General features: G+C 47.4%; 1 protein-coding gene across 4 annotated transcripts in view; it reads right to left on the bottom strand.

Annotated features, from left to right (window-relative positions):
- Window positions 1-22368, bottom strand: part of LOC122562503 (serine/threonine-protein kinase ULK1-like) — a 78300-nt gene that overhangs the window by 39611 nt on the left and 16321 nt on the right. For 2 of the 4 annotated variants that reach the window (XM_043715344.1, XM_043715345.1), the window contains exons 7-16: window positions 20003-20085; window positions 18951-19001; window positions 17708-17796; window positions 16114-16285; window positions 12962-13022; window positions 11386-11475; window positions 7744-7869; window positions 6425-6487; window positions 3695-3843; window positions 1954-2037 (exon numbers count right to left, since the gene is read on the bottom strand). In XM_043715344.1, the coding sequence (XP_043571279.1) occupies window positions 1954-2037; window positions 3695-3843; window positions 6425-6487; window positions 7744-7869; window positions 11386-11475; window positions 12962-13022; window positions 16114-16285; window positions 17708-17796; window positions 18951-19001; window positions 20003-20085 (968 nt within the window). The remainder of the gene's footprint in view (window positions 1-1953; window positions 2038-3694; window positions 3844-6424; window positions 6488-7743; window positions 7870-11385; window positions 11476-12961; window positions 13023-16113; window positions 16286-17707; window positions 17797-18950; window positions 19002-20002; window positions 20086-22368) is intronic. The other 2 variants (XM_043715346.1, XM_043715348.1) reach the window with 2 other exon arrangements.

Genomic DNA, 22368 nt, shown 5'->3' with positions numbered 1-22368 from the left:
CTGACCTATCACTCTCACCTTGACCTCTTTCCACTATCACATTTCCAACGCCCCTCCCCCAAGTCCCTCCTCCCTACCTTTTATCTTAGCCTGCTGGACAAACTTTCCTCATTCCTGAAGAAGGGCTTATGCCCGAAACGTCGATTCTCCTGTTCCCTGGATGCTGCCTGACCTGCTGCGCTTTTCCAGCAACACATTTTCAGCTCTGATGTCCAGCATCTGCAGACCTCACTTTCTCCTTCCCAGTCTATAATGTGCCTATGTTTGTATTCGATTCCACTCGCAATCACCAACAATATTCTACTAATTTTCCAATTACTTACGGTATCTGCATTCTAACCTTTTGTAATTATTCACTAGGACAATCAGTTCCTTCCACATTTCAGAGCTTTGCAATCCCTCACCATCCAGATAATATATTTTTCTTTATTCATCCTGCCAAACAGCGAATTTGCATTTCCCTCTATTTGCCTAATCATTGCCCGCTCACTAACCTACCTCTATCCCTTTAGTCCCTTTCCTACCTATCATTTGGTCATCAGCAGATTTAGCGACCTGACACGCAGTCCGTCCATCCAAGTCATTTATAGAAAATGTAATGGTCCAGCACTGACTTTGCCAAGCAAAAATTGACCCTTTTATACCAACTCTGTTTGCTGCTAGCTAGCCAATCTTCTCTCCATGCCATCATGTTATCCTTCACATGTAAGTTTTTATTTTCTGCAGTAACCTTTGATGTGTCACCTTAACAAATGCTTCACGGAAATGTAAGTACGTACACCCATTGGTTCCCCTTTATCCACAATGCATTTGCAAATTCTTTGAAAATCTCTAATACATTGGTTAAACAAGATTTCCCTTTCACAAAACCATGTCGACTCTGCCTGATTACTGGAATTTGTTGAAGTGCCCTGTCATAATGTCTTTATGAATAGCTTTGACCATGTTCCTTATGACAGATGTTAATTAGTCTGTAGTTTCCTGATTTCTCTCTCCCCTCTAAGAAGTTACATTCACAATTTTACAATCCAAGGGAACCTTCCCTGAAACTAGGGGACTTTGCAAAATTAATATCAATATATCAACCATCTCACAAACTGCTTCTTTCAAAATCTCTGGGTATTGTCCACTTGGACTTGGACCTCATCAGCCCACAGCTCCAAAGGTTTGCTCTGTATCACTCCCCTGGGAGAGTGTAGCTTTCTTGCCTTCTTCCATCACTTGCATTTCTTGATATGTAGCTACTTCTGGGATGCTACTTATATCCCTATCATGAAAATATTTGTTCAATTCCTTTGCCATTATCTTTATAATCCATTACTAATTCCCCAAATCACTTCCTACCGGTGCTATGCTCACTTTATTAGCTTATTTCCACAATAGTTATAGAAGCTCTTACTATTTATTTTACTATTTCTAGCTTGCTTTCTCTTGTTCTCTAATTTTCCCTCCATATTAATTTTTTTAGACATTCTTTATATTCCGACCTGCCACCTATTTTTGCGCAATTATTTTTTTTCCTTTAATTTTGATACCAGGACATGGGTCCTCGCCTTAGAAGTTTATTTTCTCAGTGGAATGTATCTGTCCTACCTATTCTGAAATATCCCTGCCATAGTTTCTCTCCTGTCCAATTATTCAACTGAAGTTGCCAGCTCACTTCAGCCAACATTGCTTCCATGCCCTCATCATTGCCTGCATTTAAGTTTAAAATACTAGTCTTAGATTCACTGTTATCTCTGTCAAGCTGAACATAAAATGTAATTGTGTTGTTTCCTTTGGATGCTTTCATTATTAGGTCATTCATTAACCCTATCTTGGTGCACAATACCAATCAGTGTGGCCACCTATCTGCTTGGCTGTAAAAAAGAAACCTAGAATCTTGGAAATTATCCTGAGAGTAATCTATGAAATCCTCTGCCAATGAGATTGACAGTTGAGGGACTTGCTCACCTGGTGAGGTGTGTCTAACCCGTGCCTCTGATCCAATAGGAGTGGCGCTAGCAAACTGATCCAGTTGCTCAGGGATTGTGCCAACTTGAACACAGAAAAAAGAAAACATGACCAGGGCTGTGAATTTTGAGAAAAATTACTCAGTGGCGCGAGGAAAACAGTAATAAACATTTTAGTTCATGTGCCATCACAATCCTTAACGTTTCATTGTGAAGTCCCATCAGTGAATGTTTAAGAAGAGTAGCACTGGTTGTATAGTGCTGAATGAAATGTAGATTAACCCCCTCACAATATGATTACTTTTGCAGCTTGAATTTCTAGAACCCTAGCCCTAAGCTTGAATTCTAGAAGAGCAGGGTGAATCTTTAACTTGGTGGGAGGGGTTGTTGAGGAGCAGTTGGGGGTGGGGGGAGGGGGGGTGATTCCCATGAGAAGGTTTGGAGAATGACTTGAAGGTTTGAGGCGGAGAATGCATTTGAGCGATCGGTGACTCTCAGGACCTCTCCTCTATGCAGCCTCTCGCTGTGACTTGGAGTTGGGAGACGGCGCGGGGGTGGGTGGGTGTGATAATACTGACAGTGGTCTACTCCCCTACCCCACAGAGGATACCATCAGGAGCAGTGCACAATGCTGTGATTGCACGTGGAAGAAATACTTGTCCTGAGAGGGGACAATGGGTTGTTGTGGCCCGGGGGCCAATCTTGGTGAGGGGGTAGGCATAGAGTGACCGAAGGCAAGCCATGCCATTGCTACCGTGGGTGACAGAGTGCCATGATAAGGAGATACCCTCCACAATGGGTTTGATGGGAGTCATCAAGGTTTTCTGAGCAGCTTCCCCATGTGACTCAGACCGCAGCCCCATAGCTTGCTGCTGATCCAACAAACATTGAGGTCACTCAGTTTGCCTCCAGGTGCAAGGACTCTTCCCCCACACCCTCCCATCACTGGTTCCTCCATGCTCCCTTCCACCCTCAACTCCTTGCCAGGTGGTAAAATCCAGCCCATGTTTACTGAACCTGTTGGAACACTGACCCGAACACTGTTGGAGACACTCAGAAAAGTGATTGGAGTGCTGGCCTTTATATAGAGAGGATTGGAGTACAAGGATGCAGGGGTTATGCTGCAGTTATACAGAACCCTGATTAGACCTCACTCGGAGCACTGTGAGCAGATCTGGGCCCCACCCATTCGGAAGGAGAGATTGGCCTTGGAGGGAATACACTGTAGGTTTACAGGAATGATACTGGGACCTCAGGGGTTACGTTATGAAAAGAAACTACACATATTAGGCGTGTTTTCTTGAAGGGGCGATCTGATCGAAACCTTCAAAATATTAACAGAAAAAACATGGACAGATAAAGAGAAACTGTTTCCACTGGTTGGGGATTCTAGAGCTAGGGGCACAGTCTGGGAATGAGGGCCAGAGCGTTCAGGAGAGACGTTAGGAAGCACTTCGACACACAAAGGGTGGGAGAGGTTTGGAACTCTCTTCCACAAACTGCAGTGGATGCTGCATCAGTTGTTAATTTTAAATCTGAGACGGGTATATCTTTTTTAAGCAAACGGGTAATAATAAGGAATATGGGCCAAAGGCAGGAATTGAGCCACAAATCAGCCAAGATCTCATTGAGTGGTGGATGGGCTGAATGGCCTACTCCTGTTCCTATGTTCCTATTGCCCCTGAGCATTTTGAACCCACTGATTGTCCATGTCAAGGCTCCGGATTCTAACCATGGCCTACCTTGTGGTGACGGCAAGAAAGATTTCACGTTTCCGGAAGACAATCTTCGGAATGGTGTTGATGGCTGTTCTCCAGGATGTGGAGGGGATGCCCCTGTCCTGCTGAAACCCAAGGGACTGGTATTGCTCGGCCTTCGAACCCTTCCGGACCTGAGGGGATAAACAAATGTAACTCTGAGTCAGACAAGGAACTGAAGAAGCTTTGTCTTCCCTTAGACTTTGAATCCTGAAGTATCACTCTCAACAGTGATTCCATCGACTTGGAATGTCAGGGAATAAAATGAAGACAGTGTGGCTAATTGTCTGGGTTCCCTGTTCACTACCCGGATCTTTCATTGGCAACATGAGGAAATGATGGAGCTATGCAGCGCAGAAGCGGCCACTCTGCCCATCATACCCCCATTCTGCCCAGCTTTGAAAGAGTTTCCAATTAGTCCCACTATTCCCTTGCAGAACCCTGCACTTCTCTCCTCTTCAACTGTTCATCCCATTCTTTCTGAAAGTTGCTATTTTATCTGTTTTCAGTGGCGTGCATCTCAGATTATTAAAAGCTTACTGCATAATTCTCATCTTCATTCCAAAACTTCACCAATGGACTAAATTAGAACATCAGAACTGGGAGCAGGAACAGGCCGCCTGGCCCACCGAGCCTGCTCTGCCATTCAGTCAGATCATGGCTGATCTTCTTGTGGCCTCAGCTCCACTTACCCACCCTCCCACGTAACCCTTCATTCCTTTATTTTTCAAAAAATGACTGATCTTAGCTTTAAAACTATTCAGTGAGGAAGCCTCAACTACTTCACTGGGCAGGGAATTCCACAGATTCACAACCCTCTCGGTGAAGAATTCATGAAAAATTCTGCCAGACATTTCGGGAAGGACATCAGCCATCCTTACCTGGTCTGTGTGTGACTCCAAACCCACAGTAATGTGGGTGGCTCCTATCTGCAATGGGTTTAGCAAATCACTCAGTTCAAAGGATAGGCGTCAAATATTGGCCCAGTAGTGACAGCCAAATCCCATGAGACAGCTTTAAATATGGTCTGGAACAAGTGGCACTATAGCAAGTGTGGTCTCTGTTAAATAACTGCAGATTCAGCAGGTTGCTACTGGGGATGGAAAATATAAGTGATGAGAAAAGGTTGGACAGGCTTGGGTTCTGTTCATTGGAGCACATAAGACCGAAGGGCCACCTGATTGAGGTGTACAAGATTGTGAGGGGCATAGGCAGGGTGGACAAAGAGCAGCCGTTCCCCCGAGTTGAAGGGTCAGTCACGAGGGAGCATGGGGTCAAGGTGAGGGGCAGGAGGTTTAGGGATTTACCCAGAGGATGGTAACGACTTGGAATGCACTGCCTGGAGGGTGGTAGAGGCGATTTGCCTCACATCGTTTAAAACATTCCTGGATGAGCACTTGGCACGTGATAACATTCAGGGCTATGGGCCATGTGCTGGTCAATGGGATTAGGTTGAAAGTCAGGTGTTTCTCATGTGTCAGTGCAGACTCGATGGGCTGAAAGGCCTCCTCTGCACTGTATGATTCTATGATCCTAAGTGTGAGGTGATACATTTTGGAGGACCAAATGCAAGAGGAAAAGGTAGGCCCCTTCAGAACATTGCTACAAACAGGATCTTGGAATGACTGCATTGAATGTTGGGTTAGGATCCAGGGGCCAAATCGCCTTCTGCTGATACTATCCCAAATACTCAAATATTCAAACGATTGCAAATGGCAACACAAGGGGATAAGGTGATAGAGAAGACTGCCTTAATTGGTCGGGGCATTGAAGATAAAAATTGGCAAGTCATGTTGTAGCTATATAAAAATTTACTTCAGCCACACCTAAAGTATTGTGTGCAGTTCTGGTGCCGCACCATAGGAGGAGGTGGAGACGGTGCAGAAGAGGTTGACCAGGATGCTGTCTAGATTGGAGTGTATTAGCTATAAGGAGAGATTGGATAAACTTGGATTGTTTTCACCAGAGGTAAAAACAAGGACTGCTGATGCTGGAAACCAGATTCTAGATTAGAGTGGTGCTGGAAAAGCACAGCAGGTCAGGCAACATCCGAGGAGCAGGAAAATCGACGTTTTGGGCAAAAGCCCTTCTCAGCTCCTCAGATGTTGCCCGACCTGCTGTGCTTTTCCAGCACCACTCTAATCTAGAATTTGTTTTCACCAGAGCATGGGAGGCTGAGGAGATGACCTGACAGAAGCCTATAACATTATGAGAGGCATGGATAGGGTGGATAGTTGGGAGTCTTTTCTCCAGGGTGCAACTTTCAAAAATGAAAAGGCACAGGTTTAAAGTAACCTGCTGTGCTTTTCCAGCACCACTCCAATCTAGAATTTGTTTTCACCAGAGCATGGGAGGCTGAGGAGATGACCTGACAGAAGCCTATTATGAGAGGCATGGATAGGGTGGATAGTTGGGAGCCTTTTACCCAGGGACATAGGTTTAAGGTAGGGGGGGGGAGGAGTACTTAAAGGAGATGTGTGAGGCAAGCATTTTACACAGAGGGTGGTGAGTGTCTGGAAAGCACTGCCAGGGGCAGGTGTCAGAAGCAGACATGATAGCAATGTTTAAGAGGGATTTAGGCAGACACATGATCAGACAGAGAGTACAGGGATACAGACAAACAACACCAAAGAACTGTGGATGCTGGAAATCAGACAAAAACAGAAGTGCTGGAAAAACTCAGCAGCGAGAAAGCGGAGTGAAAGATCTACTGACCTTTCTTCTGAACTGATTGTACCCAGGAGAAGTATATCTCTTGAAGACGTTGGGGATATGTTGCTGGTGTCAATAATCAGTGGAGATCGAGGCCAGGGAGAGAGAGAGAGAGAGAGAGAGAGAGAGAGAGACAACCAGTTGGTCAATGATAAATGTCAGTCTGGGAGAATGAATAGCTGTTAATGGGGACTGTTAGTGGCTAACAATGGATTGTGTGTGGTAGCAGCCCATGTGATAACAAGGCCCAGTGTGTGGGGGTTGGGACAAGAACATGGCAGAAGGTGCTCAGGCTGGGAAATGAGGGATACGATGTGAGGTGTGAGGGATATAGACCATGGGCAGGTAGATGGGATTAGTTTAGAATGGCACCATGGTCAGTGCAGACATGCTGGGCAGGAGGGTCTGTTGCTGTGCTGTACTGTTCTTTGTTCTAAAGCCAGAGGGAGACACAGGGAATATTTCTGTGTAGGGGGCTGTTATGATCTGGAACACTCTGCTTGAACATATGGTGACTCACAAAGAGCTGGCAGCAGAGAACTGGATACGAGCTCACAATGGAAACATTTCCAGGACTATGGGGAAAGGGCAGGGGACTGGCACTAGCAGAATTGTTCTCTCAAACAGCTAGCGAAATGCACAATGACCTGAATCGCTCCCTTCTGTGCTGTGCTGTTTTCTCAGTCCTCTGTGGGATTTTAGAGATCTGGAAACTGAAAGGGCAATGGTATTGACTGATCACAAAATCATATGACCACCATGTCAGGACAACTTGGGAGGGGCAATACATGGCAGTTCCATTTGAGTTGAACTAAAAGTCTACCGGCTGGGGTGACTAATTGGAGGTCAGACGGTAGTTTTCTCCCACTCTGACCCAGAGAACTTTGCCAGCCAACAGCTCAGGGGTCAAAGGTGGTCTTTTGATCAACCATATGATGTGAGCTAGTTAAACTCCTATAATGCTCTTGTATACACCAAGTGTTCCTCAAACATCAACTCTTGCAACAAGAGGAGACTGCCCTTCCTCAACAGAACCCACCCAGTTTCCACTCCATTAGATCCTAAAAGGACAAAGCTCAGGTATGATGGTTCCCTGAGCAATGAATGAAAATGTCTCCCTTACCCCTTGGAACACAGCCCGTTGGTACCAATATATGATCCGTATGAACTTCTTTCAGAATGGTTTGGTAAATTCACTCTCACCTGTATAACTCGCTCAGATTTCACTGGAAGACCAGGCTCCTGCCAGACGGAAGTGGGCTTTGGCTTGAAGCACAGGTCATTTGTTACACAGGCTCCTGCCACTCACTGGGAGGACTCACCTTGGAGAGCTGCAGGCCTTCGGAGCCTGAAGGTTCTGCTCTATTCGCTGGTAATTGAGAATCTGTGTAGGCACAGGGATAGGGACAGTGTCTCCATAGGTGCTGACGGATTCCTGGCACAGCCGGCTGCAAGGCACAGGAAGAGTTTACGTCATGAGATGCTTATAAAGGGTGCAACAGGAGGGTTTATCATACAGCACTGCTCATTACATGAACCCCTGCTCATCACTGCACTGACAGAATAGGCAGAGCCTATATCCCTGGAACTAAAATGGTGAGAGATGATCCCACTGAAACCTAAAGGTTTTTTGGCAGCTTCCCAGCACAGACACAGTGAGATTGTTTCCTCCTGGATCGAGAGCCTGTATCCATTAGGAGTCACTCAGTCCCTGGAGCCCGCTCCACCACTCAATAAGATCACAGCAGATTCAAATACTCCACGTTCCCAGCTACCCCCAACAGCCTTTCCCAGGGTCACACTCTCAGGAGAATGGGGCGGCTGTGTACGACGAGATGGTGAGAAACTTCTTCATTCAGAGAGCAGTGAAACTTCACCATTCTCTACCTCCAAGGGCTGTGGGTGATCAGCACATTGATGTGTGTTCAAGGTGGAGATTGGTACGAAGAAAGCTACCCCGTAGGAAGATGGAGGTGAGGTAACGATCAATCATGACTGCACTGAATGTTGGGTGAGGCTCCAGGGGCCAAATAGCCTCCTCCTGATCCTATCCCAAATACTCATATGTTCAAACCGATCAACAAACACATCGATCTGGACCCAATATACCGGCCACTACAGCGGACAGCTGAAACTGACAACTGGAAGCGGCAGGGACAGGCCACTATAAATGCCGGAGGAAACACCACAGAAGCGCTTCACAGGAGGCTCCCAAGCACTGAGGATGTCACCTAGACAGGGGACGAAACGTTTGCAACAAAAATCTCCAGCTCGGCGAACAGAACCACAACGAGCACCCGAGCTACAAATCTTCAACCAATCTTTGATCACCTACGGGCAAGAGACGCTAAGACAAGCCAGAAAATGGGAATCCTGCGCTAACCGCCTAAGCGCCACATACGAACAACTCCGGTTCCTGCATGTATGCCGAAAACTCACCAGAACGAAGGACCCGATATCCAGCATGAGCAAAACTAATGTAGTGTACAATATCCCATGCAAGGACTGCACAAAACACTATATAGGACAAACAGGAAGACAGCTAACGATCCATATCTACCGGCCACTACAGCGGACAGCTGAAACTGACAATCGGAAGCGGCAGGGACAGGCCACTATAAATGCCGGAGAAAACACCACAGAAGCTCTTCACGGGAGGCTCCCAAGCACTGAGGATGTCACCTAGACAGGGGACGAAACGTTTGCAACAAAAACTTCCAGCTCGGCGAACAGAACCACAACAACGAGCACCCGAGCTACAAATCTCCACCCAAACTTTGAACTACTATTATAGGAGAAGCCAAACAGAGAGCAGCCAGGGAATTCCTAGAGGCATGGCACTCATCCACTGATTCTATCAACAAACACATCGACCTGGACCTAATATACTGACCACTGCAGCGGACAGCTGGAACTGACAACCGGAAGCGGCAGATTCAAACCACTACAAATGCTGGAGGAAACATCACAGAAGCACTTACAGGAGGCTCCCAAGCACTGAGGATGTCACCTAGACAGGGGACGAAATGTCTGCAACACAAATTCCCAGCTCGGCGAACAGAACCACAACAAAATAATAGTGCTATTCATAATTCACTCAATTGTTAATTAAGTCATAGATGCTGAGCAGAAATACCTCAATATTCATAGCCCCTTACAGAACCTCAGAGTGTGTTCCAGCCAACGGAATGCACTTGAAGTACCTGTTATCGTGTAGGAAATGCACAGCAAGTGTGGGGGAATGGATAGGATAAATATACAAGGTGTATTCCCCACGGTGGTGGAGTTCAAAACTAGAGGGGCATAGGTTTAAAGTGAGAGGGGAAAGATTTAAAAGGGATCTGAGGGGCAACTCTTTCACACAGAGGGTGGTATGTGTATTGAATGAGCTGCCAGAGGAAGTGGTGGAGGCTGGTACAAATACAACATTTAAAAGGCACCTGGATGGGGACATGAATAGGAAGGGTTTGGAGGGATATGGGCCAAGTGCTGGCAAATGGGACTGGATTAATTCGGGATATCTGGTCAGTATGGATGAGTTGGACCGAAGGGTCTGTTTCCGTGCTGTACATCTCTATGACTTAAGCTTCCATAAAAATTGATGTAATAAATGACCAGATTGTAGGGCATTAAGGGAATCAGGTTCAGGGACAAATATAGACAAGGACATTGGTGGGAGCTTCCACACTATTCCTCACAACTTTGGGTGGGCTCCTTCCATTCAACTGAAGTCAGCAGCTGGGCATTAGTCTAATGCCTTACCCAAAAACAACACCACCGACAGTGTAACACTCCTTCAGTACTGACCCTCCGACAGTGCGGCACTCCCTCAGCACTGACCCTCCGACAGTGCGGCACTCCCTCAGAACTGACCCTCGACAGTGCGGCACTCCCTCAGCACTGACCCACCGACAGTGCGGCACTCCTTCAGCACTGACCCTCCGACAGTGCGGCACTCCCTCAGCACTGACCCTCCAACAGTGTGGCACCCCCTCAGTACTGACCCCCCCAACAAGTGCAGTGCTCCCTCAGCACTGACCCGCCGACAGTGCAGCACACCCTTGGCACTGACCCTCCAACAGTACGGCACTCCCTCAGTACTTACGCTCTGTCAGTGCAGAACCCCCTCAGTACTGACCCCCCAACAGTGTAGTGCTCCCGCAGCACTGACCTTCACCAGTGCAAAACTCCCTCAGTACTGACCCTCCGACAGTGCAGTGCTCCATCAACACTGACCCGCCGACAGTGCGGCACACCCTCGGCACTGACCCGCCGACAGTGCAGCACTCTCTCGGCACTGACCCGCCGACAGTCCGTCTCTCCCTCAGGACTATATCAGGTGACTGGGTGTGGTTTGAATATACCATCCCCTGAATTGTTGACAAGAGGGTATTGTATCTAATGCTAGGGGTGACACAGAGGCTCAGTGGTTTGCACTGCTGCCTCACTGCGCCAGGGACCTGGGTTAAATTCCAGCCTTCACAGGCAATCGTCTATGCGGAGTTTACATCTTCTCCCTATGTCTGCATGGGTTTCCTCCCACGGTCTAATGATGTGCAGATTAGGGTGGATCGGCCATGGGAAATTGCCTGTAGTGTCCAGGGATAGGTGTGTTATCCATGGGAAGCAGGGTGACAGGGATAGGGGAGGGTGAGTCGAGTGCGATGCTCTTCAGAGAGTTAGCGTGGACTTGATGGGCTGAATGGCCTGTCTCTACACTGGAGGGATTCTATTCAATTAAAAACCTGCTCAGTTAAAGAACCCAGCCACACAGCCAAGAACACAAACTGTTAAAAATTTAGCTGTGAGATTTGAAATGCTTGGCAGACACACCGTTGGCAAATTTCTAACTTGTTAAATGTCAGGAGTTGGGGCAATGCTTTTGAGAAAATGTCAGCAAACTCATATGGCAGGAAGAAATCTTACTAAAACCTGCGATTTGTCCAACATGGCAGAGGTCTTACCCGGAGGGGCTTGGTGAACTGCTGCACGACCCAGATGGGGATGATGGTCTCCCGTGACTTGCTAACCCTGCTGAGGTCAGGACTGAGCCACTGGTAAACAGACAGCAGAGAATGAGAGAATTACACACAAAACAGAGCATCACAGTGACACTGAAACTGAGTAATGCTGACGAGTGAAACACAAGGCTTTTCAATGCAGACACTGACTAAAAATAAAGATATGCATTCATATAGCACCTTTCACAACCAGCGGACATCTCAAAGCACTTTACAGCAGTGAAGAACATTTGAAATGTAGGCGCTATTGTAATGCAGCAGATAGAAAACCAATTTATCCTCAGCAAACACTCACAAACAGCAATGTGATAATAAGCAGGTCATTCACTGGGTTGTGATGGCAGGATTAAATACTCTCTCGGGAGCAGGAACACAATGACATGACCTACCCTTCTGTAAGACTGATGCATGGGAGGTTTCACCCCCACCAAACAGCCAAAAAGCATCTCAATATACTGTTTCATAAGAAAGTAAAAATTCCCACAGGTTCCTCAGCACTGACCCTCCAACAGTACGGCACTACCTCAGCACAGACCCTCCAACAGTGCGGCACTCCCTCAGTACTGACCCTCTGACAGTGCGGCGATCCCTCAGTACTGACCCTCCGACAGTGCGGCGCTCCCTCAGCACTGACCCTCCGACAGTGCGGCGCTCCCTCAGTACTGACCCTCTGACAGTGCGGCGCTCCCTCAGTACTGACCCTCTGACAGTGCGGCGCTCCCTCAGTGCTGACCATCCGACAATGCGGCGCTCCCTCAAGCTGACCCTCTGACAGTGCGGCGCTCCCTCAGTACTGACCCTCCGACAGTGCGGCGCTCCCTCAGCACTGGCCCTCCGACAGTGCGGCGCTCCCTCAGTACTGACCCTCCAACAGTGCGGCGCTTCTTCAGCACAGACCCTCTGACAGTGTGGCGTTCCCTCAGCACTGACCCTCTGACATTGCGGTGCTCCCTCAGTACTGACCCTCCAACAATGCAGCACTCCCTCAGCACAGACTCTCTGACAGTGTGGCACTCCCTCAGCACTGACCCTCCGACATTGCGGCGCTCCCTCAGTACTGACCCTCCGACAGTGCAGCACTCCCTCAGCACTGACCGTCCGACAGTGCAGCACTCCCTCAGCACTGACCGTCCGACAGTGCAGCACTCCCTCAGTGCTGTTTTGAAGTGCTAATGTTTTGATTTGCTGTATATCTCAGAGAGCTGTGATGTTCAGTCTGTGAGCATGATGGTAAATCTTTGGGATTTTCGGATACAAAGGAGATTAAGGAACATGGGGATGATGATGGGTAGCGGGGCTGGATATTCACTCCTGCCCCGATCACTTTCCGATCACGTTTAGGGAGTTATGCCTGGTCTCGAAGAGAAGGAGAACCAGATGAAAGCAGACAGATCAGTATTGAGCTGAGCTCAGGGTGACGTCTGTAACAATGATCGATACAGAACTGGCTCTTGTCAAAGAGCCTGGGGAATTTGTGTCCAGTTTCCCACTGCATTCGACAGAGACCAACAAACATTACCTGCTGTAATTCAAGCTGTCAATCAGTGTCCTTCCTGCCATTGTGTCACTCAGCAGCTCACCTGAAAAACAACACATCAAATAAACACACTCTCCTTTCAAAAACCCAATTGACAAAACACTCACGGATGAGTCAGAATCATTTGCAACACAGCAGGAGGCCATTTGGTTCATTGAGTACATGTTGGTGTCACCTCCCTGTTTTATCCCCAGGGACTGCAACTTTACTGCCCCACAAGTTCTCAGAGTGATGCACCACAGAAAAAGCCTTTCAGCCCATCCTTTCCAAATCTTCCTCATTGTCTGCAAACCCACCCTCATTGGGAGCAGCGCCCAGCTCAATTTTTTAGGTCACGTCTGCTCAGTGGTTAGCACTCCCGCCTCGCAGCTCCAGGGACCCAGGTTCAATTCACCATTGAGTAACTGTCTGTGTGGAGTTTACACATTCTCCCTGTGTCTGTGTAGGTTTCCTCCCACAATCCAAAGACGCACAGGTTAAGGTGGATTGGCCATGCTAAATTGTTCAGGGAAGTGCAGGCTAGTTGGATTAGCCATGGGAAATGCAGGTTTACAGGTCTGGGGGTGGGGAGGAGTGGGTCTGGGTAGGATGCTCTTTGGAGGGTCAGTGTGGATTTGATGGACTGAATGACCTACTTTCACACTGTGGGGATTCTATGATGATCCCTTGATTACCTTACGCAACAAATAACCAGCGATGTCAGCAGTTTCACAGACTGGCCAGGATTCTCAATTCTCTCCCAGGTACAAGTCTGAGCTTGGAATCACAATATTTATTGCTGCTTTGCTGGATTTAGTTCGTTCCAATTCGCCAAACCACAACAACCCGACGGTCGGAGGAGGAGCGTCTTATCTTCCGACTGGGAACCCTCCAACCGCAGGGGATGAACTTGGACTTCACCAGTTTCTTCATCCCCCCTCCCCCCACCTTGTCTCAGCCGGATCCTTCCAGCCCGGCACCGCCTTCCTGACCTGCAGTCTTCTTCTTGACCTCTCCGCCTCCACCCTACTCCGACCTATCACCCTCACCTTGACCTCTTTCCACCTATCACATTTCCAACTCCCCTCCTCCAAGTCCCTCCTCCCTACCTTTTATCTTCTCCTGCTGAACACTCTCTGCTCATTCCTGAAGAAGGGCCTGTGCCCGAAACGTCGAATCTCCTGTTCCCTGGATGCTGCCTGACCTGCTGTGCTGTTCCAGCAATAAAGTTTCAACTTTGATCTCCAGCATCTGCAGACCTTACTTTCTCCCCAATTTCAAAGGACACAAGTTTGGACATCTTCACAACCAATCACCATGTTAATCACTCCGAAAACATAAGGAGATAATGGATGTATGCCACAATTCACTGCTGGGCTACTCAGGACTTTGTAGGATGGTAACCAGCCCACGTTTACCCCACTTTGATAAGGGGGCAGACGTGAGGTGCACACGTCCACCTGTGCACTCAATTTTGACAATCAGTTCGGATCAAAGACATTACAAGGACAATTTGCATTTTTTGGGACCTTGAATATTACAACACAAGGGAAATTAGGGGCATACAATAAATACTAATACCACAAACTAAACAGAAAACGGTTTAATGGTGTGTCACAGCTGTATGAGCAAACAAATCTGACACCAAACTTGAGGAAGTCTTTGACTGCTGCAAAGTCAGAGAGTTGTGTGAGAGGGAATTCCAGCGCTGAGGACTCATTGTTAGTATTATGCCTTTTCAGCTCTGTTAGAATCCCTACAGTTTAGAAGTGGGCCATTCAGCCCATCGAGTCCTCACTGACCCTCTAAAGAACATCCCACACAGACCCATTCCCTGACCCTGCATATCCATGCCACAGTAGGGCAGTTCAGCTTGGCCAATCCACCTGACCTGTGGGAAGTGTGGGAAGAAACCCATATAGACACAGGGAGAATATGCAAACTCCGCACAGACAGTCACCTGAGGGTGGAATCGAACCCAGGTCCCTGGTGCTGTGAGGCAGCGTGCTAACCAAATAAGACACTATGTGTCCCTAAATCTGTGGACTGCAATGAGAACACACTGCTTTTAAAAACAGGGATTTACCAGGATGGCTGAATAATTTCACAGCAAGGAATTTGATTACAATTGTGCAACTCTGATTTAGTGACTGTGGGCTCCTGCAATGTGCCAACAATCAGGAGCTGAGGAGTTATTTACAAACAAAACTGTTTGGCTTTCAGCTGATGGAGTAAGTTGGAACAGGAAATAAGTTACAGAGAGAGAGACATACACACACAGACAGAGAGAGAGACAGAGAGAGAGAGGCACAAAGGGGTTGTTCTGTTGTTGCCTCCAGCAGAAGCTGCCTATTCTCTGGAATGAAAATCTCAGTTATAACTTGAAGAATAACCCTTCCCTTTCCTGCGGCAGTTGCTGTGACTGTTGAATGGATAAATCAGAGACATTTTCCAAATGAATTAGTCCCTCTACTTTTCACACACCAGTGGATGCTTCCAGAAAGAGGCAACTGAACACCATGCACCTGGCTAGCTGCATACGGATAATCTCAACATCAGAATTGGGAAGAGACCACTGGATGGACTTTATGGTTAATCTACTTTGACCAATAATCTACTTTCCCCATTTGTTTGTCAACATATGCATGTTTACGTGTATTTCTATGTGAGTGCGTGTTTGTACGTGCCTGTATTTGTGTCTGTACTCATGTGTGTGTGTGCCCATGTGTCATTACGCATGATTGTGTGTGTGTGTGTGTGTGTGTGTGTGAGAGAGAGAGAGATTGTGGGTGTGTGTGTGAGTGTTTTGTGATTGTGGGTGTGTGTGTGTGATTGTGTGAGTGATTGTGTGTGTGAGAGTGTGTAAAGAGAAATTTAAAAGAACTTTCGAATTTTGGTTAATAGTTTTTATAATAGTTTTATATCTGTTTGCTTGTAGCTGTGGTCTAACTACTTACAATAACAATAATTCTTGTTTAGTTAGAAACCTACTTTGTGCTTTCTATCAACTTTGGTCTGAAAGTCAGGGAAATTGGGAAGTGTATGTATCTTAAAAAGAAATTAGGTAGGGCTCTGGGAACAGTGGGGAGTGGTTTTGAGGGTGTTACCCAGGGATGGGGGTGATAATGTGAGGGTCCTGCAGTAAGCAGACTTACCAGAGTACTGCGTGGGGCTGTTGTAAGGTACCAGCACAAAGTCATCGATGTCACAGGAGGAATTCTTGCTGCTGCCGCTGCCTGAATCCCTAGAGCCCTGCAGGAAGGCTGGGCTCTCCTGGGTAGGGGGACTGATAACCTTCTCAGAGAGCTGGTGCACATCGGCTAGTGACTGGGTACAAAGGAGAGGAAAGTGTTAAAGGGACATCTTCAGCATCAACACAGCAACACAGCAACATTGCTTCAGCGACCTTTGGTGTGGAGTTCATCTGTCAGTGTGAATCTCCAAAACAACCAAAATCAACACAAAGAGAGAGGGAAGGAAAAAGAGAAATAGGATGAGCAGTCACAACAGTAGCACCTGGAGATATTGGGGATGGTGTGGCACAGTGATGGGTACACACATAAGAGTAGTTACTGCAATACCAACCCAAATAATGTGAGTTGATTTGCTAAGAGTTTAAGAAAGTGAATTCCATTCATATATTGTGGGTCTCCGTAGAAGTACCTACAAAGGTCACAGAATCCCTACAGTGCAGAAAGAGACCATTTGGTCCATTGAGTCTGTGCTAACCCTCTGAAGAGTATCCCACCCAATCCCTGGGACCCTGCATTTCCCATGGCTAATCAACCTATCCTACACATCTTTGGATTGTGGGAGGAAACCCACACAGTCACAGGGAGAATGTGCAAACTCCACAGTCAAACATTTGAGGGTGCAATCAAACCCTGGTGCTGTGAGGTTGCACTGAGCCACTGTGCCACCCAAGTTACTGAAGGGTCATAAAGACCACAAGTTCAGGAATGACTTTTAGGGAAGGCAAGGTGCCATAAGACCACCAGAAATAGGAGCATTAGAAGACCATTCAGCCCATTGTGTCTGTGTCACCATTCAGTACTATCAGCCCACTTGCTCTCCATATCCCCTCAAATCCACATGGGACTAAAATCTGTTTATCGTAGCTTTGAACATATTCAGCAATACCCACAGCCTCTGGGGACAGAGTTCCAAAGATACCTGACCTTCCTGAGCGAAGTCATTTCTTCTCATTTCACTCCTAAATGATCGCCCTCTAATCCTGAGCCCACATCCCCCCCCCCACCCTGTGTCCCAGATTCTCTAACCCCCCTCAGGGAGGGACGGGAGAGTGCATTGTGTCAGTGTCCATCCTGCCTAGCCCCATGAAGGTTTCAAGGAGATCACCTGTGCATCTTCTAAACTCCAAGGAACACTGACCCATTTCCTCAGCCCCTCGTCACAGAACATCCGTCTCATCCCAGGAACTCATTTAGAAACTGTTACTGTACTATCTCCAATCCAAGGCTTTTAGTTCCTTCAAAACTGGAGATCCAGCCTAGACTTTTATTCCTGTCCTTTGAGCTCACTTCCTCCTCTCCCCACTTTGAGACCATGGCCCCGGGTTCTTGCCCACGTGCCAGAGGTGGGCACACTACCAGCTCTTTCCCAAATTCCCTCCACCATCATTCCCAGCCCCTTCTTCCGTGCAGCACCCTGCCCCTCCCCCACCTCGCCCGAGTCCCCCACACTCTGCTGGGACTTACTGGAGAACAGTGAGGATTCACATGGACTTACTGGAGATGAAGCAAGGTGGGAGGTGGAGGAGCTGCTGCAGGAACTGGTGGAGGCTGAGCTGGCGTAGACTGGCATAGGCACTGGGACAGCTGTCAGCAGAGAGCAAAGCCGTGAGTTACCATCATCATCGCGAATGTCCTCTTACACAAAGCAGTTACACAGCTCCATTCACCACATGCAGCATATAAAGTAGCACAGTAACATCACAACCACTACACCGGGGAACTGATAGCCTAGTGGGCTTATTACTAGGCTAGTAATCAAATCACCCAGCTAATGTTCTGGGCACACGTGGTCAAATAGCACTGTGCCAGATGGTTAAACGTGAATTTAATAAATGAAGATAACCATGAAATTGTTGGTGGGGGAGTTCCCATCTGGCTCACTAATGTCCTTTAAGGAAGGAAATCTGCCATTCTTATAGGTCTTTTTTCTTTATTTACTCAGTCATGAGATGAGGGCATCACTGTTTAGGCCAGCATTTATTGCCCGTCCCTAATTGCCCAGAGGGCAGTTAAGAGCTGACCCCATTGCTGTGTGTCTGGAGTCACAATTAGGCCAGACCAGGTAAAGACAGCAGTTTCCTTCCCTAAAGGGCATTAGTGACCCAGGTGGGTTTTTCTGACAATCGACAATGGATTCATGGTCATTATTTGACAGGTAGTCCCAGATTTTGCCTCCATGTGTCTTCAGACCGACAGCCTCTGGGCAATAAAATGCAGGCCCAGCAGTAATGCCCATATCCCGGGAACAAATTCTAAAACAAAATCCAACAAACAGTCATGTTAAAGATTATCAAGTACAGATTATCTGGTCACTGTTTATGGGATCTTGCTTTGTGCAAATTTGCTGCAGCATTTTCCCATGTTGTCACAGGGATTACTTTCCAAAAGTACACCTTTGGCTCTGAAATGTTTTCGAGACATCCTTAACTCATGGACGGCACTGCCAAAACATATTCGTTAATGTTTTCCTCACCCTTTCCTTCCAAAAGCACCACTTGCCAGAAACCGGTTCCTGTTTCAGGGTAAGTACTCCCACCTGTCACCTCACCCCCTCCAGCAGCACCCAGGGATGCCACTGTATCTGGCTGCCAATTGGGAGAGGCTAAACTACACGAGAGGGTTGTGAGGCTGAAACACAGACAGCAGGGTCAAACTATCGCAGATGGCCTCTGCAGCATCAAGTCGGATCATTGCACATACGTCAGCTGCCAACACAGATCACCCGCTGCCCCACTTACATTTCTTCATCAAAGAACTGGCATCTAAAAATGGATGATGAAAAAATTCACCTGTGGAAAGAAACACAATGGGGAAAAAGATGTCAATTGCATTGGGTAAGTGCTGGGGAAACGTTCCATCAACATCCAGATGAGCCTAGATCAGCTTCTTGTTAAAACCGCTGTAAGATATTCTTGTAGAGAAAACGTGTGAGAGGAACCATCAAACTACTTTCAATTGTTTGGAGCACAAAAGCCGTGTTCTGATTGTAGGATCCAGCCGCTAAGGAGTTAACAGGACGGCTTCCTCAAGAACAGGAGGAGGTCATTTGGCACTGAGATGGATTTTTAACCAGGAAGGGAATTGAGGGTTGTAGGGATCAGGCAGCAATGTGGAGTTGAGGGTTATCAGATCAGCCATTGAATGTGGGAGTAGACTTGCTATGGACACATTAATAGGCAGAAGTGGGGACAGCAGATGCTGGAGATTAGAGTCAAGATTAGAGTGGTGCTGGAAAAGCACAGCAGGTCGGGCAGCATCCGAGGAGCAGGAAAATCAATATTTCGGGCAAAAGCTCTTCATCAGGAAGCCGTCCTGTTAACTCCTTAGCGGCTGGATCCTACAATCAGAACACGGCTTTTGTGCTCCAAACAATTGAAAGTAGAGTGATGGTTCCTCTCACACATTTTCTCTACAAGAATATCTTACAGCGGTTTTAACAAGAAGCTGATCTGGACACATTACTGTCAGCTACATAGAACTTCAAACTGGTTAGCTCTCCCAAAGACACTCCTGTATATCCTGATGGGTGGAGCTTCTCTCACAATATCTGTTAACCCTTTCAGGTACTATCTGCCTTATGTAGTGTATTCAGAGACTGAAGGGTGTTTGAACACTAAAAGAATTGAGGGTCACAGGGATAAGGCAGGAAGGTGGAGCTGAGTGGAGGATCAGCTGAAAGTGATTTGACTCAATGTGGGACCAGGTTTGGAATGGGGGATGGGGGAGAATGGTTGATTTCTGCTCCTATTCGTTAAGCTGTATCCAGTGAGAGGGAAAACTGGTCACTTACTGAATTCCATGCGGTCCTTATGGTTACGGAGCAGGAGACCCAGGAGTAGGTGACGCAGCTGGCTGGACGTCTCTCTTGGAATGCTGTTGGCAAGAGAGAAAACAAATGACATAAGATTCAAGTTCAAGCCCCAGGCTTCCACATGAACTCTGCTCTGAATGGTCTTACATCTCATAATTCGCCAATGGACAGTGCACAACAACGTACATTTCACTTCCATAGAAATGACAATGCAGAACCTGCAACTACAGCCTTCCTCTCACACTGACATCATCTCACTCTCTCCCTCTTATTCCTTCCTCCCTCATCTGTTTATCCAGCTTGTGCTGAAGAGAATCTCTACGATTCACTTCAACTACTCACACCTGGTAGCAAGTTCCACAATCTCATCATTTTTTTTCAGAGAATGGAGTTTATTCTGACATTACCTAGATTTATTAATGACCGCCTTATATGTATCAGCTCCAGTTTTGGAATTCCCTTTCAAGTTGAAATATATTACACATTCACAGTCATTTTCAGCACAGAAAGAGGACATTTGGCCCATCACATCCATGTTGGTGAATAAAGATCTGACTACACTAATCTCACTTTCCAGCCCATGACCCATGACCTTGGAGGCTAAGGACAAAACAAGTGATTATCTAAATATAGCTTATATGTTACAAGAGCTTCTGACACAGCCACCCTGAGGCAGAGACTTCCAGACTCCCACCATCTTCTGGATGAAAAAAGTCTTCTCAAATCTCCTTTAGCCTTCTACCTCATGTCTTACATCTCTGTCCCCTGGGTATAGACCCCTCTACTAATGGAAAAGTGTCCCTCCCTATCAATCCTATCTTACACATCTCTATTAAATCCCCTCCCCAACTTTGCTACTATGAGGAAAACAATGCCAGTCTCTCCAATCTCTCCCCAGAGCTCAGACCTTCCCTCCAGCCCAGGCAGTATCCTGGTAAACCTCCGCTGCTCCTTCTCCAGTGAAATCATATCTTTCTGAGAGGATAGTGACCAGAACTGCACATTGTACTTCCACTGTGACCTAACTTGCATTTTACACAGTTCCCGCATAACTTCCTGTTCTCGGATAGCGTGGTGGCTCAGTGGTTAGCACTGCTATCTCACTGCACCAGGGACCCAGGTTTGATCCCACCCTCAGGCGACTGTCTGTGTGGAGTTTGCACATTCTCCCCGTGTCTGTGTGGGTTTCCTCTAACAATCTAAAAGTTGTGTAGGTTGGGTGGATTGCCCACAAGAAATTGCCCCATAGTGTTCAGGATGGATATGATGGGGGGGTGGGATGCTCCTCTTTAGAGGGCTAGTATGAACTCGATGGGCCAAATGGCATCCACCCACTGTAGGGATTCTATGCCTTGGCTAATGAAGGTAATTATCCTATTTGCCTTCTTAACCACCTTATTTAACTGCAATCTACCAAGGTTCCAGGGTTTGGTCACTCAGGATGGTAAACAGTGAGGGGTACAGCTTTAAACTCTAGGAGGACATCAATGGACTGGGCAGAGTAGTGGCAACTGGACTTCAACCTGGGAAAGTGGGAGGTGACCCACTGGGAGGGGGAGGTGGTTAGCCCTGTTCCTGATATCTCCCCTCGGCAGTCAGGTACACAACCCATTCTGACCCACAGGTTTATCCACTTTTAAGACAACTTTATGACTTCCAGTTTTTGGAGCTGTCTTCAGCACAGGCAGACCAACACCCTCCAGGTTAGCACTGGCCAGAAACTGAACTGCACCAGCCATTAAATACTGTGGCTACCACAGCAGGTCAGCGGCTCCAAACTCTGTGCTGGGTGACTCACCTCTTCAGAAGGGGACTCGGAACAATAACTGTTTCTCTTGCCTCAAATACTTCCAGACCTGCTGAGTTTCTCCAGTACTGTCTGGGTTTGTTTCAGATCAGGATTATTTTTACCCAGGTCACAGACACACACTGGACAGCCTTCCGGAACAGCTGCAGGAGCTATCTGAAAGCACTTTCGCTACAGCAGCCAGTCGCACTGAGCTTCCCTTCAGTTTGAGTCCAGTGAAAGGCCAGAGAGCAGCAATACCAGCTCCACCTCCTCCCAGGATCGAGTGGCAGTGAGGAGCTCTGAATGTTCCAGTCAAAATCAACTGGCTATAGTCAAATCTTTCCCAAACCCCTCACCCCCTCCTCCATATACCCTCCCACCACATCCTCCCCACCCTATCCTTCCCATCTCTCACCACATCCTCCTCACTCCCTTCTCTCCATACCCTCCTCCCCATTGCCCCACCCCATATACCCTCCACATCCTCCTTGGCCCCTCACCCCACCTTCCTCGCCCCCTCACTGCCTCCTCCACACCCTCCTTCACATCACTCCAT

Source organism: Chiloscyllium plagiosum, chromosome 25, assembly GCF_004010195.1.
Source record: "Chiloscyllium plagiosum isolate BGI_BamShark_2017 chromosome 25, ASM401019v2, whole genome shotgun sequence".
Taxonomy (NCBI): domain Eukaryota; kingdom Metazoa; phylum Chordata; class Chondrichthyes; order Orectolobiformes; family Hemiscylliidae; genus Chiloscyllium; species Chiloscyllium plagiosum.
This window is presented reverse-complemented; position numbering and strand designations above follow the sequence as displayed.